The sequence below is a fragment of the Xiphias gladius genome, chromosome 5 (assembly GCF_016859285.1).
Source record: "Xiphias gladius isolate SHS-SW01 ecotype Sanya breed wild chromosome 5, ASM1685928v1, whole genome shotgun sequence".
Classification (NCBI taxonomy): domain Eukaryota; kingdom Metazoa; phylum Chordata; class Actinopteri; order Istiophoriformes; family Xiphiidae; genus Xiphias; species Xiphias gladius.
In genome coordinates, this window is record NC_053404.1 from 7,935,605 (window position 1) to 7,961,996 (window position 26,392).

At 39.4% G+C, this 26,392-nt stretch overlaps 1 protein-coding gene and 1 long non-coding RNA gene across 6 annotated transcripts in view; both read left to right on the top strand.

Moving 5' to 3' along the window:
• Window positions 1-26,392, top strand: part of rsu1 (Ras suppressor protein 1) — a 51,899-nt gene that overhangs the window by 10,041 nt on the left and 15,466 nt on the right. For 4 of the 5 annotated variants that reach the window (XM_040126522.1, XM_040126520.1, XM_040126519.1 and 1 more), the window contains 4 exons: window positions 55-173; window positions 1,723-1,805; window positions 17,970-18,084; window positions 19,722-19,854. In XM_040126522.1, the coding sequence (XP_039982456.1) occupies window positions 55-173; window positions 1,723-1,805; window positions 17,970-18,084; window positions 19,722-19,854 (450 nt within the window). The remainder of the gene's footprint in view (window positions 1-54; window positions 174-1,722; window positions 1,806-17,969; window positions 18,085-19,721; window positions 19,855-26,392) is intronic. The other variant, XM_040126523.1, reaches the window with a different exon arrangement.
• On the top strand, window positions 22,900-25,338 carry LOC120789663. Its single transcript, XR_005707431.1, has 3 exons — window positions 22,900-24,641; window positions 24,733-24,806; window positions 24,915-25,338. It is a non-coding gene; the product is annotated as an uncharacterized LOC120789663 (long non-coding RNA).

Here is a 26,392-nt window from a genome sequence, read left to right on the forward strand (position 1 = left end):
ATCAGATGTCTCAAATTAAAGGTATGTTTGGCATGTTTGTGTTTTTGAGCACAGTATGAACCGTCTGAGCAGCTTGCCCAGAGGTTTTGGTTCGTTGCCAGCTCTAGAAGTGTTGGACCTTACCTACAACAACCTGAACCAGAGCTCCCTGCCTGGAAACTTCTTCTACCTCAGTGAGTGGACACTCTCACTCAGTAACTCACTCATTCACTCACTCACTCAAGCAAACACACACACACACACACACATTATAGTAGGGGAAAGGACAAATAATTAAAGTTTTCAATCTTTCATTATGTTCTCAACAAATCACTTGATTAGTCTTCCTCAGAGGAGGAAAATAGAAGCTGCCTTCTACGAATTTCACCGATGAGCTGCCCCTGTGGACAATAGTTGACTTATCACTGATAGTATTATTTTAGCCAGCTTCACCAGATTTACAGTTTATACTGATACTGTGTATTACTTTAGCTTTAGAGTACAGCAATATTGCACCTGACTTACTATCTACTGTTTTTATTGCAATCATTAAAAAAAAGAAGTAATTACATTCCCTAAAATGTTGCTATTTTGTCAAGAGAGCGATCATCTATCTTGATACTTTGATATGTGAGGTTCTGACTGGGCGATAGAAGAACACTAACCTGAACAGTTTTTGTTGGTCAGCTTTGTTCTCCTCATTCTTTACCTACCCACCCATTGGTTATTCGTATTCATCAACACCACGTGTCCACATGTTGGCAGTGGTTGAGAAGTGGTCTGCACTCAGAGAACAGGTTAGGAGTTTTGGACAGAGCACTGATTGATGAGTTAATAATCAATCCAAACCAAAGTTTCCCAATACAGTGGATAACATGTTGGGCAACGTTGTATCATTCTCTGTGGATACTTACATCCATCAGCAACAATACAGACTCTCAAGACAGACTCTTTTCTTTAGCTTCTCCTTAAACACTAAAAAAATGGTACTGTATTTAAAATTGATAACAAACTTTCATGGATTGGAATACTTTGTGCATATTAAAGGTATAGTAAGTGATTCTATTCCAATACACTTTTTGTCTAACTCAGCGAATATCTCCTCATGCTGTCCATTCTGTGTGTTTGCTGAAAAGAAGCTGTCCATTCTGTGTGTTTGCTGAAAGAAAGTCTGGTGTTTGTACATAGCCCTGACTCTGTAAACGGGAAATAAACAAAGTGGCTTGGACCGGGTCACACAACACTATTCCAGCCAACCAGCCAACAGGGGGTGTTCATGCTTGTGCAAAGGACAAGGGAAAAAGGAAGACAGGAGATGCGGGGAAAGGGGGCAGTGGGAACGAGACGGGCAGAAGCAGCTTTTTGGCTCCACGTTGTAACAGTTACACGAGACAACTTCATCAGCGTCTATGTGAAATACTTTTTTCCACACAGAGAGGGCTTATCCTCTTTTTTTTCACTGCACATTGACAAAAGCTGCCTCACTGTCTGTTGTCTGTTTCATCCGTGGAAGAAGGTCTATGTAGATTGATTCTGTCCAGTTTGTCGGGTAGTATTATTAATTGGGCTTGACTGGTGGTATTAATCAGAATCCAGTCTGTTTAGGACCTTCCTGCACACACACAGATACACACACACACACACACACATCAACACACACACACACACACATCAACAGACACACACATCAACACACACACACCAAAACACACACACAGACTAACAGAGATGCTTGTTTTGCAGCCACTCTTCGTGCGCTCTATCTGAGTGACAATGACTTCGAGGTCCTGCCTGCTGACATCGGGAAGCTGACCAAGTTGCAAATAGTAAGTTAATGTCAATGCTACTTAGAGGATGAGCCAGTCAGTTGGTAATCCTGTGGGTACATGAGTTCTCAGTAGAGGTGGTTGAAAGAATGACTTCACATAAGAATCGCAGTTCTTATCCCTATGATTCTGAGTTGATTCACAAATGCCAAAAATCTATTTCTGTAATAACGTTAAATAATAAGGTTGAAAGAATGCAAAAGGTGGAACTCAACTGTGAGGTCACATTGCTTGCTGTACATACTACAGTAATCTTGTAGTTCATTTTCAAAAAAGGCAAACACTTCAGCACATTTTAGATATAATGACCTAATAATTAGCTTGACAAGATAAAGATGAACTATTTTATGAATACTTTACAACAGCAGCTTGTATTTTGAAAACTTTTTGGAATACCCAATCATCTACATAATAACGTAAGCAGTGCAGGCATCTAACTTTAGCTCTAACAAACGAGACCAGCTGACCAACACACATTGCAGCACTTTACAAAAGTTCCGCCAACTTTGGTGGGGCAAAGACAATAACTTGGTCCACAGTCTGTTTTATTTCATAAGACCTGCACCCATACAGCGTTTTGGATAATTATGACTTTCCCCGGTACTAACATTACAGCAGAGAGGTTGTTCTCCACTGCTGGAGGCAGAACATTAACAACAACACATCACACACAACACATTTAACCAGTGATATTCATTCTTTCGCACAGGAAGAAGACCAGTTAGCTTAACTGCTGGTTATGTTTCATTTGCATCTCAATGTTATGTCTTGTCAGTGTTAAATGACAGGAATGACATTAAGTGTAAAGCTCAGTTTTGTATAAAGCATTTCTTTGTAGTAAGTATATGGAGAAGACATCTAATCAGTCAAGCGGACACACCTGTTTGGTTTGATCTGTAGAGTCTCATTTACAATTTCTGGGAGTCTGATAGAAGAACGTTAAACTATTAGGTCTACAATGAGAACTGTGGTCTGGGTCCTTAGGTCTAATCAGTAAGTTGATGTCAGCTTTAAAGTTTTTGCGTGAAAAGTTGTACCAGTACAGTTAAAGAAAGAAGAATGAAGCGGAGAAAAAAAGTAGGACAGAAGGAAGGAATCCAATGAAGAAAGAAAGAAAAAAGGAAGGAAAGATAAAAAGAAGGAAGGAAGGGAGGACGGAAGTGAAGAAGGAAACTAAGAAAAGAAGCCTGTCAGATACATAGAAATACAGACAGATGGACTTCAGTCGCATCATAGACTGTACATGAAGATGGACAACGCATTACTACTTCCTGCCACTATGCAAAGGTGAAGTCAAAATATTGCGAATATGGGAGCTGTCGTCTTGCGTTTGTGACGCATTTTGCAACCAGAGTCTTCGCAGTAGAGTAAGGTGGATAGGACGCTGGCCCACGCGACATACCTCCTCAGCTTGACTGATTCACAACCAACCACCGAGAGCCGAGTGACCTGAGGAGCCATGGTGTTAAGGTAAACTAGCCAAATCCAGCTGGTAACTAGCCAGCTACAACCTTATCTATTTTTACATAAAAGTACAACCATTTTCAGAGTAATTCAGTTACGCAGTTGCCAGGGAGAGTTTCATGAACTTAAAGACATGACACTTAAACTAACATAGGATAAGACTTAGCATTAGCTAACACATGTTGCTTTATTAAGCAGTCAGCCATCAGTTTGCTGATATGTACCACCTTCATTGTTTGTTATACGGCAATCATACAGCATGATGGCTTGATTCCTAATATTATTAAACCCATGTTATACCCAAGCAACAAATTAATTTATTGACTGAACCCCAGTGACTAAAAATGAGTTTATTGATGTTAGGATTGTAAAGAACCTTAGTGACTCCTTTATTATCATTGTAGGCAATCATAATTTCCTGCCCCTTACTCTCAGTTTACATTTATCAGTGAGTAAAATGAGTATAGATATCTAAAAAATACAGTTAGGTACATAAGTATTCGGACCCAGTTTTTGTAATTTTGCCTCTGTACACCACCACAATGGATTTGAAAATGTAGCCAACAAAATGTAATTGAAGTTTATTTAGGCTTTCAGCTTTAATTCAAAGGTTTAATCAAAAATATTGCATTAACAGTTTTGGGATTACAGGCATTTTTATACACAGTCCCTCATTTTCAGAGGCTCCAAAGTAATTGGACAATTGACTGACAGTTTCGTGGCCAGATGTGGCCTGTTCCCTCATTATTTCATGACGAATTAAGCAGATAAAAGGTCTGGTGTCATGATCTGCCCCTCTGAGTGACTTTACACCTGGACTCTGTCATTATTTCCTGTTTTTTATTTAACAGAACTTTCTTTCGTCTTTATGGTTGTTTTTGCCTTCTGCCTTTGTTTATTCCCGCTTCTGTGATTGTCTGCCCCACCCTGATGTGTTTCACCTGTTCCCAATTACCCCTGCCTACCTTGTGTTTTTAAGTCTCTGTGTTCCCCTCACTCCTTGTCAGTTAATCTGTGTGTGATCCCTCATGTTCCTTGTATGAAGAATCCTGTTTTGTTTCTGCATTTGTGTCCTTTCATTTGAGTTCCTGGCTGCACTGTGACAGTACTAACTGACCAAAACATGGACCCAACAGATCAGCTCCTTCATAGCCTGCCATTTCCCCGGGAGGACCTCGACGTGTCTAAGGAAAAATTTTTTGACGTGGAATTTGACTTCATGAAGTTGTCGTCTGTTCTTTGGAGGCATAATCCTAAACATGCCAAGCAGACAGCCTTTTTCAGATGGAAATTACACTTCAGCCCTGCTCCATGTCACATTTTTCCTGAGCCTGTCATCTCAATCATCTGTTCTATCAAGCCTCATGCCTCCCAGTCAGCTTCCAAGTCAGCTAGCCTTCGGCCTGCCAGCCTCCAGCCTGCACTCCAGTTGGCTCGCCTCCGGCATGCTAACTTTCTGCCTGTACTTCAGCCTGCTCTCCAGCCAAATCAGCTCGGGTATGTTAGCCAGTGGCCTCCCACCAACTCAGCTGGCCGTCTGCCGGTTCCTGCTCCCATGTCAACCACCTTTCTGTCTGATCCTGACCCTAAAGACCCTGAGGAGTCCTCTTTCTTTGGCACTCGTCTGGCCATTTCCCCAAGATATCTAGAGGTTGGAGCCCCTAGAAGGAAGTGTAGGTCACGTCAATCCTCCGAGCTGACCAGCACCACATAGCCTCAGCTGCCCAGCACTCCCAAGCCTCAGCTGTCCATCTATCCAGAGCATCCACTGTGCAGTGCTATGATTGACACCCAGCTGGACCCTGAGCCAGTTCCTGAGGCGGCCATCCCTGCCGATGTCTATGTTCCTGACTTGGCTACCTCAGCTGATGCCCTGCCTGTTCCTGAGTCTGTTACTGAGTCAGCCATCCCTGCCGACATCTTGTCTGTTCCTGAATCGGCTGTCCCTGCTGACACCCCGCCTATTTCTGAGTCTGTTTCTGATTCGGCCGTCCCAGCCTACGCCAAGTCTGCTTCAGGTTTCCAAGGCGGCGGCCAGGCCAATATCTGTTCCCGGTTTCCAGTCGAAGGCCCAGCCAACATCTGCTTACATTGGGAGTTGATTCCATGTGTTGAATTTGCATTTGTTCAGCAACAGCAAAAGGCCTGGAAGACCACGGAAGACAACCAAAGTGGATGATCCTCGAATTTGAGATGGCTATATGTTGTGAAAAAAAACCCTTCACAACAGCCAGGTCAAGTAAAACTCTCGAGGAGGGTTGTGTATCACTCTCAGAGTCTATAATCATGAGACACCTTCATGAATGTAAATACAGAGGGTTTACCACAAGGTGCAAACCACTGGCAAAACTCAAGAACAGAAAGGCCAGATTAGCCTGTCCAGTTCTGGAACAAGATTCTTTGGACAGATGAAACCAAGGTTAACATATGCCAGAATAAAAGAGAAGAAAGGAAGAAAAGAGTATGGAAAAGGAAAGGAATGGCTCATGATCCAAAGCATACCATACCATCTGTCTAACATGGTGGATGCAGTGTTATGGCATGGGCATGTATGGCTGCCAATGGAACTGGGTCAGTGGTGTCTACTGATGGTGTGACTACTGATAAAAGTAATAGGAAGAATTCTGCAAAGGATTTCCATCCAAGTATTAAAAATAATCCTCTAATTTATAATTATGTATGTTTGTCCAATTACTTTTGAGCCTCTTAAAAATGGAGGGACTATGTATAAATGGCTCTAATTCCTAAACAGTTAATGCTGAATAAAAGCTGAACATCTACATTTCAGTCACATCCTGATGGCTTGGTTTCAAATCCATTGTGGTGGTGTGAATAGGCAAACTTACGAAAATTGTGTCACTGTCTAAATACTTATGTATAACTATATCATGTACTTACATGACTGTTTTGAAGCTTTTTGATAACCAGTAATATATTGTATCTGAGTAATACTAAACACCAACAGCTTTATTGACAGATATTTTAGAATATCATGTTCTAAATGGTAAACCACAGCAACATAATAGCAATATTTACTCATGAACAATTACTATCCTGTGTGAAATGTGTAATTTAAAAATATATCAGCAATTACTGTGAAATGTTATTTTGTAATATAATGCATTATACTGTCCATCAACAGACCCAAAATGTAGAGCATGGGGCAGAGCTGCATTCACAGTGAGTTCACAGTGTGTTGGAGACCACAACATGGGACACCCGAGCAGGGGCATCATGTTCAGTTGTTTCAGGAGCAGGATTGCACTGTGTCTGCTGGTTATTGGTGTAGTCCTTCACATGTTCTATTTGTAAAATAAATATTCATGTTATCAATATTTAATCTATGTTTTGATGTTTTTAGTATTAGACACTATCTGCAGTCAAAAGTTTCGAGTGTGACACATAAGTAAAGTTTTGGGTGAACATGATTGCAGGGAACCTGAACTTAATTAACTTATTTGTAATACTAAAAGTTACCTGATGGTCTGTTTTACAAAGTGTTCACACCAAACAAATTTGAAATAATAATGATAATCTATAATGTGAAATCAGCTGGCTTTGTGTTACATAAGCTTTAATGTTTTCATACGAGGCCTATATTACATTCAATTAGATTTGTAATATGGGTTTAACTTTTCAAGTTAATGAAGAAAAAACTGCTGAGGTAACAAATACATTTTAGCTGAATCTTTAATGGGGAGAGAAGATAAAACCCAAAAGTTGATGATTTCTGTTAATGTTCAAACACAAGCTGCTGTTTTTTTTATGTTGTTTTTGCAACTTTTTAATGTAATCTTTTTGTGATGTTGTGAGAGTGACTTTATTTCCATGTGTGCACAACCACACAAAAGACTTTGACCTGCGTAATGTAAGACTGGAGACAACGGATGTCTACAAACCACTTTTCATTGCACTGATTGTTTGCACTTGTCTTCACCTACTGTTTGAATGTGAAAATGTCCCACACCATGGAACAAGGCTAACAATATTAAAATGAGACTTTATTCTTACTGGGATATACCATTAGAGCGGGAAATATGCCGAACGCAGTAAACACAAACAAGCAAAGTAAGAAGAATAGGGGGGGAAAAAAGGCAGTCTGAGACAATAGCTGAAAAACACCATTAGAAGGAAACCCACCAGTTGTTCTTGGAAATACACGCTCATTGTCAGATTTATCAGAACAATAACATGGACACAAAATGCAATAATTTGTGGTCAAGTGCAACAGATCCTTTTTTAGATTTTAATGTATCCAAATCTAAAAGAAATGATGATCTCACAAAAACACATAATCTTGTGTGTTGAGATCGAGACCCACACATACTTGTGACTTGTGTCTGATGACAGATCAAGATTTTGTGAAAATACAGATATGATTGTAAGAAAGGCTCAGCAATTAACTGATTGCAAATTGTTGTTAAGCTCAGCTCTAAAAGTACTGGCAAAACCCAAATATCCTGAAAAAGTCCTCAAAAAGGCATGTAAGTTTATCGACTCCACAAATGTCCTCTACGACTACTTTGAGCTAATGTAATCAGAAAAGCATTTTACATTGCCAGCATGTAATGCAAATTTTTGTTAAGCTAAGATTTCATACTGCAGCCTGTGCAATTGTTTTCCTTTGACTCTGTAGTTTTGATATTTAAATACAATTCTGTTTCATTGGAGGTTTTTCAATCATTACCCCTAACAATCTTAATGTTTAAATGAAAACAATTTTCTGGGTTGAGTACTTTATAGTCTGGCCACTCAAAATCAAATGCATAAACAATTAAAGAAGGCTAATGGTAGCTGGCTAGCTAACACAAGTTAGCTGACAAAAATCACCAACTTACCAAATATTGTCAATACAGACAACGCTTGGCTTGCTACGTTCCTCCAGTGCATCTATCTGAGAGTGGCTGAGTTTCGAGAGTGGCTGTCAATCACAGCTTTCACTCATGTTGAGCCACAACCATTTTTATATCATCGAATAGCTTGATAGAAACAAACTAATCACAAAAACCAGCACTTGAAATTTTGTTTGATGTAGTACTTTGAATTTTGAATTCGGCTTATGTTCCATCTGCTAACATGGATGGGGTGGTGTTTATGACCTAGACTGCAAACAGCAACCAGGGGACGGTCGAGGTATTTTGGTTTCACTTCTAGAGAGCTCTCAGTTTGTCCATCTTTATTTATATTCTATGAGTCAGATTAACAGAATAACTTCTACTATTAGAGGCCATAGTGCAAACAGATAGTGACAGTATCAGTAAATAAAGAGGTAGTATTAATAATAACAGCAATATTAACAGCTGAGTACAGATATAATGGATAAGAAAAGGCAAAGTTAACACAGACCGCTGACTGGCTTTCATTAGAACTGAATCACTCTTAATGTTAGTAAACACAGGGGGAGAAGAGAGTGGGCGATCAAGAAAAGAGAGCTGCATCATAAGTGATGTTTTAGAAAACATTGCCTTCCAAATGGCAACCCACCTTGATATCACCTATTGGTTTGTGGACTACCGTTTTGAAGCCTTGAGCCTTGCATTTTCGCCGTCACCATCTTGGTTTTTTGGAGCCAGAAGTGACATATTTAGACGAGAGGGTTGATCTGATTGAGAGCGCCTAATGACACTAAGCAAACCCACCTATACTGGCAACCTGACTGCACCAGGCTCCGGCTACGCTGTGTGAAGTCACTGCTAACAAAGTTAGCTTCCATAATTCAAGGTAAACTTTATAGCTAAATGTTAAAGTAATCTTAGTACCTTATTGTATACACGTCCACCTTTGGCACATATTACATATAAGAAGAGTAACCTTGTAATGTTATAGTAGCCTGAAGTTACCATGTGCAAGTTAACATTAAACTGTGGGAAACCACTTATGGTAAAACATATTTTATCATTGTGTTCGAAAATTGGTTCTGCAAATCTAACAGTGACAGCGGCTTGTCAATGTTGTTAATTAATGTTAAATGACTATTAGGTCTAACGAAGTTTCCTGCAGGTTACAATCCATTAAAGATAATGGAACGATAACATTGTTACAGTTAACTGTTGGCGTCTCGACATGCTGTTCATTCAAGAGCCAGCAGAAATAAACCAGAGAACAATGTTTATTGATTGTGTATTCTCCCAATTAAATTAATGAAGTACAGTTCAATGTTAGTTGATTGTGCATCAATATTAACAGTCTTTGTCTAAGTGTTTGAAAAGTAACATTATTGATTGCCAGGAACCATCATGGCATGTGCATCCAGACAATGCCACCAAAGTGAATATTAGTTACTCTTCTAATACTATTTAATGTAAAATCCGTAAAGCAGACTGTTGTTTTTTTTGTTTGTTTGTTTTTTTATATACGCAAGGAGAGGGAGTAATGTATTTTCAGATAACTGTATGGAGCTGATCTTATAAGAGTGCTGTTTCTTTTGCCTTTTTCTGTATAGTTTACAATATGATACATTTCTTACTATTGCAGTGTTTTTTCCATCCATGGACCATGCTGGATTACTGGGTACAGCTATGTTCAGTGTGGGGCCAAGAGAGCTACAGACACCATGGGGAACAACCTTGGTATTGATGGTATCTAAATCTATTGGTGGTCTATCGGGGTCATCTGAGGTGGAAGAGCCTTCAATTCAATTAAATTTTATTTATATAGCGCCAAATCATAACAGAGGTTATCTCAGGGCACTTTTCATGTAGAGCAGGTCTAGACCGTACTCTTTATAGTTTTATTTACAGAGACCCAACATTCCCCCATGAGCAAGCACTTGGTGACAGCGGCAAAGAAAAACTCCCTTTTAACAGGTAGAAACCTTGAACAGAACCCGGCTCATCGTGGGCGTGTGTCTGCACCGACCGGCTGGGTTGAGAGAGAGAGGGGGGGGGGTCATAGCACAGTAGATGTGTAACACAAAGATGTGTAACATTAATGAGACTAATAATAAAACTAATAATTATAATAATAGGGTGAATAATAATACTAATAAAACTAAATATAATAATAGATGATAATCATATTTGAAGCAGCGGGTGTTGGGTAGGATCATTGGGGCAGTAGGTGGTTTGCAGTCACAGATCCAGACTCTCAAGCACCAGGGGCAGAAATACCTGCAGAAAGCGACAGAAAGAGAGAGGAGAGAGATAAGAAAGCACAAAACTATGGGAGAGGAAAGAGGTCAAGTTAGTAACGAGCATTGATGCCATATGAATGCGTGCAGGTCGAGAGGAAGAGGAGGAGAGAGGAGCTCAGTGCATAATGGGAAGTCCCCCGGCAGTCTAGGCCTATAGCAGCATAACTAGGGGATGGTTCAAGACAAGCCTGAGCCGGCCCTAACTATAAGCTTTATCAAAAAAGGAAGGTTTTAAGCCTACTCTCAAATGTAGAGAAGGTGTCTGTCTCCTGGACCAAAACTGAAAGATTGTTCTACAGTAGAGGAGCCTGATAACTGAAGGCTCTGCCTCCCATTCTACTTTTGAAGACTCTAGGAACCACAAGCAAGCCTGAGTTCTGGGAGCGCAGTGTTCTAATGGGGTAGTAAGGTACTATGAGCTCTTTCAGATGTGATGGTGCCTGACCATAAAGGGCTTTGTAGGTGAGGAGGAGGATTTTAAACTCTATTCTGAATTTTACATTGAGCCAATGCAGAGAAGCTAACACAGGAGAAATGTGATCTCTTTTCCTAGTTCCTGTCAGTCCTTGCACTGCAGCATTCTGGATCAGCTGGAGAGTATTTAAAGATTTGTTTGGACAGCCTTATAATAAGGAATTACAATAATCCAGCCTAGAGGTAACAAAGGCATGGACTAGTTTTTCTGCATCTTTTTGAGAGTGGATGTGCCTGATTTTTGCAATGTTACTTAGGTGAAAAAAGGCAGTCCTTGATGTTTGTTTTATGTGAGAGTTAAAGGACACATCCTGATCAAGTAGAACTCCGAGGTTCCAAACAGTGGTGCTGGAGGCCAGGGCAAAGCCATCACAGTAATTTTATCTATCATTAGATAAGGTGTTTCTCAGGTGTTGGGGGGCATGTGCCTAAGGCATGCTTGAAGTTTAGCTAACTGATTGGTTTCACCAGGCTTCATTTACAAATACAATTGGGTATCATCAGCATAGCAATGGAAGTTTATGGAGTGTTTCCTAATAATAATACCTAAAGGAAGCATTTATAAGGTGAATAGAACTGGTCCAAGCACAGAACCTTGTGAAACTCCATGACTAACTTTTGAGTATATGGAGGATTTATCGTTAACGTGCACTAACTGAAATAGATCTGATAAATGGGACCTAAACCAGGGAATGACCTGGGGGATGTCTCAAGTGTCAACCTCATCGAAGCAATGAAGGAGGACCTGCACCACTATTACCTGCAGTATCCATACATGATGATTATCTTCTCTGGCATCACCCAGAGATGCATGTGGAAGGCTGGTGCCAATCTGGGGAAGATTGACAAGTCTTGCACGTTTTGTAAACAGTGTTATGGCTACATATGTTCATTGTTTAAGTGGCAGCTTTGTACATCACCCTCAGATAAGGTTTGAAACTCCCGGACCATGTTTACACGATGGACTTCATTTCACCATTAGGGGAAATTATATTTTTTAAACAGTTTTGTTAAGTACATTTAGTACTCCAGCATCAGTTAAATGTTCATGTGTTTATTTGCTGTTGAAGTTTAGTCTTAATGAATTTTTTGAGCCCCAAACATAGCCATAACGTAGAGTCATGCCTCATGTAATATATATATATATTTTTTTTTAATTTACCACTTGTGTCCATAACACTGTTCAGTCTTACCAGCAATGCTCTTCCTCGTTCCCTACACCTACACCCTTTACTATTCCTATTGTTGTATTCCCTTACCATCCCAGTCTTAACATCCCATGGTCTTTGACACTCTCTGCCCCTTATGTTGGATGTACCTGTAACAAATTGTAATTAGTTAAACAATGATCAAAAATTACAAAGGAACATTAAACAGATTGTTCAATAACAATAAAATTATTAATGCATAAAACTAATGTACATGAGCTGTACTACACTGACATTTTCGAAGTCCCCATACAAGGACATGCAATATCAATTACTTAACCTAGCTGCTTCGAAATCTGTCAAATCTTCAGTACACACTTTAGAGTTTGTTTGCCTAAAAAATACATCTAAAGTGGTAATAGCATGACATCTATTACAGGATTCACATTTTGCTCCCAGTTGCACTTCTGGTTGGCCAGTTCCAGCTTTTTCCTATTGAAGACCCTTTTGGTGTCAAATTGGGAAATACTTTCACCTGTGAAGGTGATGACTGTAAAGAGTTGACCCATCACTTAATTAGATTTTAATATTTTTAATAAATGTTACTGCCATCACCAATCTAACAACAGCACAAATGAAATCAAAGGCAAGAAATTAAACCCGTGACTACTAAGGACAGAGAATAATAAACAAATTTGAAAAAGTTGGTCCGTCCTTTCATCAGAGGACTCTGAACTGGAAGTTGTTTTCTGGCATCATCGTCACAATCCATTTGAGATCTAAGGATGTTGTACATGCAGTCTCCCTTCTCCACAACCATATCAATGGCACCAAATACGTCACTCCATACATGAGGTCTTCCTTCTGTTGGCATCGCTCATTCAGTTTTCACAGTGTAAATACCTTTTGAATTATAGTAAAATACAAACACTTTAGTTAAGACATTGTGGATCACAATGAATCAAATACAGACGGGTGACAAATTAAAGGAAAAACTAACATAAAGTGTCTTAGTAAGGTGTTGGGCCACCATGTGCTGCCAGAACAGATTCTACAAGTCTCTAGAACTCTGCTGGAGGGATGGAACACCATTCTTCCTAATATTGTGAAGCATACATACACGATACAGAAATTGCATCACCAAAAGTTACAGGATGGCTCACTGTAGGCTATTATCCACCGCGCTTACACATAATGCGCACACATGCATGCTTAAACACACACACACAAAGATGCACTTACCACACTTGAATTTAAAAGAGCCCACATTAGACTAGTCACTAGACAGGCTAAAATAAACTCTACATTATCGGTAACACTTTATAATAAGGGTAAAAATCATACACTTAAGTAATGCTTAACTAATGCATTACTCATGATGATTTAATGCATTAATTAACTGAGGATGTATCATGAACTCTTGTTGCTCACCAATAACAAATGATCAACTGACTACAACTTTGTGTTGTGCTTGCTGTACATAATGTTATAAAGAGTATGGTCTAGACTCGCTCTATATGAAAAGTGCCCTGAGATAACTTCTGTCAGGATTTGGCACTATATGAATAAAACTGACTTGAGTGATAAGTTTACACTTAATAGATCATCAGATAAGGAATGCTAAATCACAGTTATTTCAAAAAAATTAACTGAATTACTCTTCCATAAAAGTTAATTTCAGCCTCTCTGATAAAATTAAAATAGCTCCTAGTCTCCACTGTTGGAAAGCCTCACCGATGTGAACTTGGGTCTTCCCCCTCGCCTGATCATAGCCCTTCTTTAAAACTTTTGTTCCACAGATGTCCTCTTAGGCTGTTTCTCAACCATCTCTCCTTCTTTGTTGTGTAGCACGCATGTGCCTGGAATTACCGTCTCTCTTGCTCCCACTGCCTCCTTTTATCCCCTTCCCCATCCTGTGCACTAGCACGATCTCCCCTAGTTGCTGATTGGCTGGAACTGTCGATACAAGCCAGCGAACAATGAGGAGATAATGAGGAGATTGATTCATCATTAAGTCATTATGACTTCATTATCTGTTCAATAATTTTTAATCAAATGTCATTGAAATAAAACCTAAGCCTATGGCACTTCTGTTGAGTTTAAATATGTGATCATTCTCCTGTAATTTGTAAACTGGTACCTGCGAGATGATTTTGGTTTTAGTGCATCTTTCTCTACTGTTCAACACTCCACTGCTTTCAACAATACAAATAAAATTTAAAAAAAAAAAAGGAAACAAGTCATGTTTTACCCACTATGTTGTAAATGTGTCAAAAATACCATAGAGTATTTTTTCATAGAAATATGAAGCATTATATTTTTTATCAGACAGGCTGAGCAAATTTGTGTGAACTAATCACATTAGGTCATAGTGACTTGATCATTTGTTAATGTGAGCAACAGGAATTCATGATACATCGTGCAGTAATTCATGCATTAAATTAAATCCTCATGAGTCATAGCATTGCTTAAGTAGTGTGTCTGTCTCTGTGACATGATTTGTGCTGACATGCTGAGGTAAGTGTTTCTGGTTGCGGGTGTTTGTGTGACTGATAGTGACTATAGCTGCACTGCCTCTACCCAGTTATTTTGTTTTTTTCTTCATTTCAGCAGTTAATTACCTGTCACATTTAAACCAACATTAGTTCTCCTTAAGCACTCTTAGTGCTCTCGTTCTTTTAGCGATTTTCTCGCAATTACACAGTCGTTTACACACTATTCAGATCGGACAGTTAATTTAGTTTAGCAGTTAGCAATGGCTTCTGTCTCTCCCTTTCACTCTCCCGCTCTTTCTTGCACAGTATGTCTTATGTTAAGTTATTCCTCTGCCTCCTTTAGCGATAATGGTACATGTAATAAATGTAGTTTATTTACAAGGATGGAGGCGAGGCTCAGTGAATTGGAAGTACAGCTCCGCACAATGGAAACAAAATTGCTGCTGTAGTTAGCCAGCTCCCAGTAGCCGGTGCGAGCTGACCTAGCGTGACTCCTACTCTCCCCCTCAGCAGCGCCCGGGTGGCTAGGTGATTGTCCGTAACAAGAAGCGAAGCCCTAAGCAGAAGCCAATGGTTCACCACCTACCAGTTTACGTTTCAAACAGATACTCCCTACTCAGCGACACACCCGCTGAGAAACCAACTCTGGTTTCTGAGCTCTATCTTGAGAAACGTGCAGTTAGAGACACCAGTGACCATAGTCAAATGTATTCCTTTGTCATAAAAATGAATGTTGCATTGGTGTGTACATATGCAAAGACAGTGTCAGACTGCTTTGTTTTCTCTGGGCTCCTGCCTAATCTGACCAACGATGACATGTATAGCCACATGTCACCATTCAGCCAATGGCTGTCAAGGTGGCGTCAAGCAAATGACGGACTTTCTGGGGAAGACCTGGTCTGATTAGGAGAGTTGGCATACATCCCACTTTGGATGGAGCAGCTCTCATATGTAGAAATCTGAATGAGTTTATTAGTAGACCAAAACCAAGACAACCGAGAGTGGAGACCAGGAGGAGGAGTTGCAGCCTTACATGCTTCTCTTTGCTTCCTGGAGGGTTTCAGTCGTCTTGACCTCCAGGCCTGCAACTTTGAAATATCCTATCAGCTTGGGGATTTTTCTTAATAGCCATCTTGTTCTCTCTTTGATTTTTGCATTTATGAGCTCCACTTTCACATTTCTTTCCAGTTATTTTTGCAACCCCACCTGCGGCTAAAGTAAATTTACACTCAAGCCAGGGATATAAAAAATTTTTCTTTTTTTTTTTGTTCTCCCTGTGAATTCTATTTGTTTCCCCCAAGCCTCGTGGACCCCTTATGCCGTCAGGCCCTGGTAAGCATGTTCATTCAAACGGCAATGTATGTAATATGCCCAGGGGTTCCCAAACATTTTCATATCACTGTATATGCCATCTTAAAGGGTCAGCTCATTCAAATTATGAGACATATTTTCAGTGAAGATATTTCACAATGATCTTGCAAGGTTCCATAATATAGATATATATATAATCTATAATTCTCTTCTCCAGCTATATCTACGTATAAACTATATTTAATCAGTTAATCTCCTGCTCACATGTTGTATGCTCCCATTAGGACAAAAAACAAAACAAACCAAAAAAACAGCCTGTCTTTTCACTTTTATACGGATGACACAGGTCCACCTAAAATCCTGGATGGCTGCAAAACTTCTCCAGCTCAGTGAAAAAAAGGTTTTATTATTCGGACAACAATATTTAACCTTCAAGGTTTCTCCCCACCTTGGCACATTATCCCCTTTTGTGAAAGCATATACAAAAAATCTTGGAGCCATATTTGAATTAGCATTAAAGTTTGACAAACAGATCAATCAAGTAGTGAAAACAAATTTCATTCAGCTCTGAATTTTCTCAAAAGATGGGTTCTCTGCACCTCTGACCTGGAGCTAGTCATCTACGTCTTCATATCCTCTCACCTTGATTACTGTAACTGTTATATTTTGGTATCATTCAGTTCAGAATGCTACGCCAAGAGTCTTAATGAGGTCAAAAAAGAGAGACCACATTTTCCCACTGTCACCCCCCTGTCCACTCTGTCACTAGATCCCTTTTACCTATAGAAATGAATTCCACATTCTGCTGTTTACCTACAGTGGTAAATGGCCTTGGGTTACAAAACTTGTCCCTTTATCACATTGTCAGAGACCTGAGATCTTCTGACCAAAGACCTCTGTCCTTCCTAAGATCTAGAGCTAAGATCCTGTTCATACCTGGCATTAACATGCGTCTTGGGTGATTCATTCGCAAGTGGACAGCTCTAAGTACGACAGTTCACACCTGGCATTAAAGTGCGACTCCACATGCATCTCGAGTGACCACTTGTGATTGGATCTCACTTCCCCACTCTATATGTAAATAAAACCACACATTATTTCACCGTTGTCAAAGTTTCATTCATCATTAAATAGCAGAGCAATGAGGGGCTGAGCGAATCAGTGTGCAGTGCACAGCTCTATAATGAAATACAATTTTCCCATTTGAAATAGTAAAAAAAAAAATAGTAAATCAGTATTTTGTGGTCAATTTTTATGCTGTATCGGGCCGCCATAAATAAATCAATGTATGGGAAACACTGTAAGAAGAACTGTAATAATACTTTCATCATGAAACTTAAAAAAAAAAAAAAAAAAATTAGAACAGGAACAGTGTTAAACCACTGAACAGTTTTCACAAGGACTGTTTGTTTCGAAAACTGAAAGTACTTAAAATGAAGACTGTTAACAATGAGTTTCTTTGGATTAACCAGATCAAAGGATACCATTAGGTACTAGATAGTTATATTTTTTTAGAGCCTGTATGAATAGAATTTTTATGTGTGTGAAGTATCTTTCATTTTATCCTAATAGCTTACCTTTCGTGTTTGTGGAAAATTGACAATCCAGGTCAAACCTGCCATAGTTAATGTGCCGCGTTCAGTGCACTTACCCACCTGTCCCCTGGCAAAATCATTGTTTCTACAAAGGTCAGTGTATGCAGGTGTCTGTCTTGGTTTTTGTTTTGTTTTTTGTATTTTTATAAGACGACCACTGGGAGTTTCCAATGACATAAAGGAAAGACTTTTGAAAATGTCTATTAAGATTGTCAAGAGTCAAGCTTTAGAAAACTAAACCATTTCAGTGCACTTAGCATTACATCTGAAGAGGGGATTGACAAACTGGACACAAAGAAAATAAGTTTGATATTTAGTGTTTTACATTATAATGTTGATGCAGCAAAACAGGGAACACTGGTGAATTTAGATTTTATCATAGTAAAAGATTTTAGGAACATCTGAATAAAAACAGCTGTAATATCTTAGTCAAGTCTGAATTTGCTTAAACAACAAATTCATGATGCTGTTGTGTCTTTGTAAGTATTAGATTGTGTGTGTTAAATGAATATGTCCTTTTTTTCTTGTTGTTTCCTTCTGTCCAGTTGAGTCTGAGGGATAATGATCTCATCTCTTTGCCTAAGGAGATTGGGGAGTTGGCTCAACTCAAAGAGCTTCATATCCAGGGCAACAGACTGACCGTCCTGCCCCCTGAACTTGGTATTGACCACACACACACACACACACACACACACACACACACACAGTCACACACAGTCACATACTCACATACTGTATACAAAAATCACACATTCTCTATCCTGAAGGAATCCAGTGAAAATCCAAAATACCGAACCAAATAATATAGAAACCCATTATTACACTCTCGCTGTTGGTTTTACAGCTGTGGTGGTTCAGTGTCCAACGTGGGGTTGGCATTCTCTAGATGGATGTACTATTAGACTAATGTGAATCAGTAATAATTACAATAAGAGTAAAAAATAAGAATTATTTCAAAGATCAAAAATTAGAAATATACACTTGAAGCCCGTTATTAGGACCGCCATACTAATACTGGGTAGGGCCTCGGTTTGCTCTCAAAACACCGTGGATCCTTTGTGGCATGGATTCCGCAAAATGTTGGAATCTGGTCCATGATTAGATCACATAATTTCTGCAGATTTGTCAGATGCACATTAATGCTGTGAATCTCCCATTCTACCACATTCAAAAGGTGTTCTATTGGATTCAGATCTGGTGACTGGGGAAGGCCACTGAAGTACACTTAACTCATTGACATATTCATGAAACCAGTTTGAGATGACTTACTTTGTGACATTGTGCATTATCATGCTGAAAGTAGTAATTCAAAGATGTGCATTGTCAGCAACAATACTCATTTAGACTGTGGCATCAAATGATGATTAATTAGTATCATGGGGCCCAGAGTGAGCCAAGAAAACATTCCCTACACTATTACACTGTCACCACCAGACTGGACTGTTGACACAATGCAGGTTGGGTCCATGGATTCATGATGTCAGCAGAAATCAAGATTCATCAGCTCAGGCTATGTTTTTCCAGTCTTTAACTGTCCAGTTTTGGTGAACCTTTGCTCATTGCTGCCTCAGATTTCTGTTATTAGATGACAGGAGCAGAACCTAACATGGTCTTCTGCTGTTGTAGCCCATCCACCTCAAGGTTCGATGTTTGTGCATTCTGAGATGCATTTCTGCTCAACTCAGCTGTAAAAAGTGATTATCTGAATTACCGTAGCCTTTCTGTCAGCTCGAATCAGTCTGGCAATTGTCCTCTTACCTCTTTCATCGACAAGGTCTCTCCGTCCGCAGAACTGTCGCTCACTGGATGATTTTTGTTTTTTGCACCATTTTCTACCATTTTCTACCATTTTGCACCATAGTTCACCACCTCCTGAGACTGCTGTGCATGAAAATCCCAGGAGATCAACAGTTTCAGAAATACTCAAACCAGTCCATCCGGTACCAACAATCATTCCACAGTCACTGAGATCACATTTTTCCCCATTCTGATGTTTGATTTGAACATTAACTGTATATGCATGGTTTTATACATTGCACTGCTGCCACATGATTGGCTGATTGTATAATTGCACAAATAAGTAGCTGTACAGGTGTTCCTAATAAAGTGCTTGGTGAGTGTATGTCCTTCTGCCCAACATATTGACATCTCTACTACTGACAACTGACATATAAACCTTATCACAGATTAACCCGAGTGCTCAGATTAAGGTGTGAATGTGAACATATTACCTACATATTACAGGATGATGAGTTTGATCAGTTCAATTGTATGTTTGTCTGTCTCTCTGTCTGCAGGTAATCTGGATCTGACTGGTCCTAAACAGGTTTTTAAAGCAGAGAATAATCCCTGGGTCACTCCCATTGCAGACCAGTTTCAGCTGGGTGTTTCTCATGTTTTTGAATATGTTCGCTCAGAGACCTATAAGTAGTAAGTGCTAACACACGCACACACACGCACACTGTGATATTTTCATATTGATATTGTTTCTCACACTAAACAGGTGGGTTTTTCCATTCTCAACACAGGTTATTTACACTGTAATGCAAATCTTGAAATATGTGCTTGACTAGTCTGTGGTGGTTGTCCATTGGCAAGATGGTTGGATAAGATTGGTGGTTGGACATAGTTTAGAAAGGCATACACCTTTTGAATAAGTTAAAACACTTTGCATGACAAAAAAAGAAACCATGAAGTCCAGGGAACTTTCTGTAGACCCCCGCGATAAAATTGTGGCGAGGCATAAATCAGGGCAAGGATATAAAACCATTCCTAAAGCTTTGAGTGTTCCCAGGAGCACAGTGTATTTCATAATAGTGAAATGGTCAAAGTTTAAAACCACCAGGTCTCTTTCTAGAGTTGGCTGGCTAGCCAAACTAAGCAAGCAGACAACAAGGGCCTTGAGTGGCCCAACCAAAGTCCAGACTTAAACCCTATAGAAAATGTGTGGAGAGACCTGAAGATTGAAGATGAAGCAGTTCACATATGCTTCCCATCCAATCTGATGGAGCTGGAAAGGATCTGCCTAGAGGAATGGGATAACTGCCCAAATCCAGGTGTACAAAACTTGCAGAGGCTTAGTCAAGAAGACTTGAAGCTGCAATTGCTGTTTTATCCATTTAAAATTAAATCTACAACTCAGTAAAGTGTGCAAAAAGTGAAGGGGTCAAAGACTTTCCTGAGCCAAAAAGAAAGCGTTGGAGACTGCACTGTGAAGCACACGGCTGCTATTAATTCTTTTTTCCAGACAGAAGGAGATGCTGCAAATCCTCTGTGTGAATGCTTCAAACTGCTACTCTGAGGCATGCTCTGGAACTGATCCCTGCACTGTGTGACTGTGTGTGAGTGTGACAAAAGTCACACTCACACACAAGTCTTAACCATACTCCAGTCCATATTATGTTTGCATATGTGTATGAGCAGTGTGTGCAATTAAGTCTTCTATCTGTGCGCACATCTTCTCATTCAGTGCTGTTGAACCAATAGGAATTATTTAAACACACAGTTGCGAATATACAGCAGTGTGCAAAAATTTGGCCACCTCTTGAAATTATGTATTTAGTTGATTTTTAAGTGAAAATTAGTAAATACAATCCCTGCTGCAAATATCCATTAAAAGATTAGCACGTTTTCAAATTTTGATGCACTGTTACTTATCTCATAAACTTTAAAAAATGAAAAAATTAATAATTGTGGCATATACAAAAGTTTGGGCACCCTACTTAGCCAGTCTTTAGTAACCCCCTTTGCTAGATATTATAATAATTGTATTATAATAATTAATATAGATAATTGTCTTTCTATTATTGATTTAGGAATTTTCCCTCACTCTTCCTTGCAAATCACATCAAATTCTGGGATATTTTTAGGTTGTCTTGTATACCCAGTATGTTTAAAATCTATCCACAGATTTTCAGAGATGTTCAAGTCAGGGGACTGCGAGGACAGTTCCAAAAGGTTTGGCTTGCATTTGTTGAAGTAGTTAATGGAAGTTTTCTTTCAGATCTCCTCTTGACTTCCACAGTTTTCCTTAACTGCAATTTCTTAATGGCAGTGAAATTTGAAAGCAGGAAATAAAAATTGGCTCAACTTAAAATGATAACTTTTTTTGCCTTCTCCTACTTTTTAGGCATCAGTTAGTTTTCAGATCCTTAGTGAGTTGCTTAGAGGAGCCCATAGTTGTTGAGTGCTACCACAAGGTTTGAAAAGTCATAGAATTTTTCAAGCTCCAGAATGCCCTCAGCTGACAGTTCCTAATTACAATTCTTGACCTGCATTACAAGTTCTTATGAGTCAATTAAGGCCTAATGTGTTAATGAAGTTCTGAGACTTGAAAATAACAAACTGTTTAATTTTTATGCCTCCATCCGTCTATCCCATTCTTGTGAACTCGATATCTCAGGAATGCCTTGAGGGAATTTCTTCAATATTAGCTTGAAATCAAGGACGAATTAATTAGATTTTGGTGGTCAAAGGTCAAAGGTCACTGTGAGCTCACGTCCATCCCATTCTTGTGAACACACTATATCAGGAACGCCTGGAGGGAATTTCATTACATCTGGCACAAACATCCATTTGGTGTTAAAAATGAACTCATTAGAATTTGGTGATGAAAAAGGTCAAAGGTCAAGGTCAGTGTGACCTTTAAAACGTGTTTGGCTATAACTCAATAATTTATACGTTCATTTTGACAAAATTTCAAACAAATGTCTAATAGGATAAAATGATGTGATACTGATGACCTTTGACCTTTATCCAAAAGGTCAAAGGTTAACTTCACTGTGACATCATAATGTGGAGTTTTCTTGTGAACTAACAAAAGTTATGTTTACAGTCAGTATCTCTTACCAAAACTCACTGTGTGTATCCTTGAAGTCTAATAATCACATTAAATGTTCTTCCTTCATCATTAAATAAAACTGTTAAACATAGCTGTTTTTTAAAAATCTATATTTTTTATACCCATGCCCTCTAGCGTGCAGTCTTGTTACATGTGTGTTACATTACCAAAAACTCCACAGAGTACCTTTAAAGAGTAACCTCAGATGAGCCCTCTCTGGTTAAAATTCTCCAATCTATTTCACTTCTGACCATGTCCAGTATCAGTATCAGAGGTGTGTATGGGTAAACCTGTAATCACAACAGTGATGCCAGGGGGTCTGGTAACTACACTTTTCTTATCACTGCAGCAAAGTGAGAAGTTAAAAGACTGAAGGTCAGCAAACACATGAGAAGCAGCCTGGACTCAGTACTTGGGCATGCTTACCTCCACATTTGGCTATTTTCAGTTTCTTTCTGCCTCTTGTGATGGCTATCACATCGAAGATACGCCCTCAGTCTGCTAGAGACACTGTATGAACAGATTGTGATAACACGTGAGTGTGAGAAAGATGTATGGTTTCATTTGAAGAGGTGCAACAGTGAAAGAGAAGACAGTGTGTATGTAGACACACACACACACACACACACACACACACACACACACACACACACACAACTAGGAGGACCCTGTCTTTAGACAGGTGTTAAACAATTTCCTAAAGAGATCTTTGTGTCTTCACATTTTCATTTAGACCTGACTAAATGTACTTCCTCTTCCAACTCAACACACATACACTGTCTGTACATCCAGTTTCTGTCAAATGTATTGGACTAAACTTTGAATGTGAAAGTAGTAATAATACTCTGTTCTTCTATTTTTGTTGGTAGAAGAATGGTATTTTCTATTGCCCTGACCACAGGAAGGTCACAGGGTAGGGTCAACTATAGAGCTCAGCATAGAAAGACAGGCATGGATGCAAGCCTGCATGGAAAGAAAGAAGGAAGAATTAATGTTTGAATGAATCTACACACCAGTAGTTACATGAACCATATCAGAAAAGCACAACATATTTATCGTAACAAGCAGCTGATTGGCAATGCCCCTGTGTTGGTGGGAGGTGCATTAATTATAAAACAGCAAGAGTAAAGGGCCAGCTATTCAATGGAATACCTCGGAACAGTAGAATGTCCATTAAAATTTGATATTTGTGGAGAGTGACATGCACTCAGCATATCTGGATATTCAATAACATGTACTCTATATTTTGCGTTACTACTAACCATTTTCAGAAAATTCATGTTGAGGCATGGTGATGTCAGTGGGACAATTGAGCTGTCTAACTTCTTGGTTCAGAGCAATAGTATCAATATTTATGATCCTCACAGCATGATAGATGGACTTCTAATTTTGGTGATTTTGTTACCTTTGGTGCAACCATCAGTTCAGAAATTTTTGCTTGATCAACACTTTCAATCATGACAAGTATCTAACTAATGGTCACATTTCCATAAAATTTATAGTAAATATTTTTTCTCTTTTCAAAGCGGTTACAACTTCAGTAAGAGAATGAAGTGGAACTATCCTTCTGGTCATGAAAAGAGAAAAAAAAAACACCACAAGGGTGAATTGCGGGAACAGTAATCAGGTAAAGTTGCGTTTTCAGGACTGTGTTCGTCCAACTTTCTTCTGGCCTTATTTGAAGAAAAGGCATAAGCTGCATCTTGACCACAGGAACTTTCCCCAGGAACTAGGAACCTTTGGAGGAACTCTGTTCATTTCCACCGCAGGGACCAGAGTCTAAATTAAGTTCCGGGGAATTTTTTTTTACCCCCCAAAAAGTCCCTGCTCAGGGGGTAGTAATTTCCAAAAGTACCAGAACCTTTTGGGTGGAGCTTGCAGCACTGAACATTTCTGATTGGTGGAGTACTCCAGCATTTTATTTCAGCCACCATTTTTAAAAATCTGTAACTGCATATATAGTTTTCACTGTGCTTCAACACATCAACATGGAGTAACAGAAGAAAGCATATGAGAGATGGACCAATGACAAAGTCCATGCCTTATTAAGTATTTATGCTGAATATCCAGAGGGAATTTAAAATGGCGACCTGCAATGACAATGTATATGCGAAATATCCTCCAAGTTAAGTGAACTGAGCATTATCCACATAAAACAGTGTCGGGAGAAGCTTAAAAATACTACAACACCACCACAAAAAAAACCCAAAACACAACAACAGAAGTGCTTCTGACCGGCGGACCAGCAAGTGGTTCGACTGGCTTTACATCTTCCTCGGTCACCAGCTGGCGTTCTATGGCACAGTGGCAACAAAGGACTCGGCTACTCTATTGTTGGAAGCCGTGGTGGAAAAGACGGACGACCAATTGGTTGAAGGTAAATCAAATCACACATGGTACATAATGATATTGTGTTAATGTTGTTGCAATGAGACAGAATGTAAAGGTTAATTTTTCTTTTTTCAAAGTGTATTTCACATGAAGCTGCAGGCAGGCCCACTGAACTGCAGACAGCAGAGATGAGCCCTCATCAAACACAGAGGTATATATAATTTTGCTTGGTTAGGAAAACATGTGCTGCTACTTCAAACTGTGTTTGTGTAGTTATTTATTGTTATATGTTTCGATTTTATTTTTCAACTTATAAAAGAGGAAAACATTTCTTTGACGCGCTGAAGGACGTGGACAACGCAAACCAGGCTGCCCAGCAGTGAGCATAGGAGCAGCAGGACAAGTACACCCAGCTGCTACTGGAGAGCCAGGCCAAGGAAAGACAAATGAGGAGGCAGGAGCTGGCGTTCCTTCACTCTGAGGCAGAAGAAACCAGATGTCTCCATAGAGAACTTCAGCAAGGGTTTCTTTCTGTACTTTCTGTACCAGCTTTCCCAATTGCTGAGCCAAAAAAGCCCTACTGCCCCACCATTTCACTCAAGACTCCCCCCTATATATTTTGTTAATTCATAGTGGAACCTATTGTCAATAAAAATAGTAACATGAAACTTTCTTGATATCGAGTACCTAATTATTTCCATGGTAATTTTAGCCATTCTTTTAGTTCTAAAGTTGCACCTTTTTTCTTGGAAATGTAGCCTTGCGTTAATCATCAAGGGATGGTCAGAAACGATACCATAAGTATATACTACTATAAGTAAAAAAGGCATAACGCTTATGTTTGTTACTAAATTTTAATATGCAGTCTATAAATAGTCTGTCAATTATTATACACCAATAAGCTCAGTATTCAAACGAGGTAAGAGTGCATAGGTTAAAATTAATTTTAAAAAAAAACAATGTATTAGATCCACTAGAGACTATTTCAAATCAATAAACTTATACGTTTACAGTGTATTCAGAAACTTCATTAGACCCCTCAGCCTCTACAGTGGATGACAGTGCCCCTTCAGAATGGTTTAATGCATTGGCACCCCTTTGTTCTCTGTACTCATCACCATTCATTTCACAGAAGTTATGAAAAACACAACATGCTAATACCATGGATATGACCTTGTGTGTGTTTCAGTCATTTCATTTTGGCAAGCACCTCCATCTGACCTTCAGTCTGCCAAAAGCGTTTTCAACCACTGCCCTGGCTCTGCTTGTTTTGTGGTTATACACAAGTTTCTAGGATGTCAATAGTCTATTGTCAGTGAAAGGTTTCATCAAGCATCTTTTCAAAGGATGGGCTGTACATAGTGCCCCACATTAGGTCCACAAATGTTCTTTGTTTCATCAGGGAGTAGCAAGCCCCTATCCTCTAGACCCCACAACCCTGACATGCGCAGCACTCTGGTATCACGCAGGCTCCCTGCCGCTCCGACAAAAACATTCCAAAAGAGAGCCCTTCCATCCACAACAGCCCACAGGATGATCGAATGCCACCCCTTGCAGTTGAAATATTCTGTGTGGTTCTCCTCTGGTCCATGAATGGGGATGTGTGATCAATCAATTGTACCTACACACTGTGGCAACCCACATCTGCACTCAAAATATGTCACCATTTCCTTTAACTTTTCACTGTTTTGTAACTGAATAACTTCTGCCATGAGTACCTCCTCAACAAAGGAGCAGAAATTTTGTACACAGTGGCACACCGTCGTTATGGCGACTCCAAATGAATAAGAGATGCTC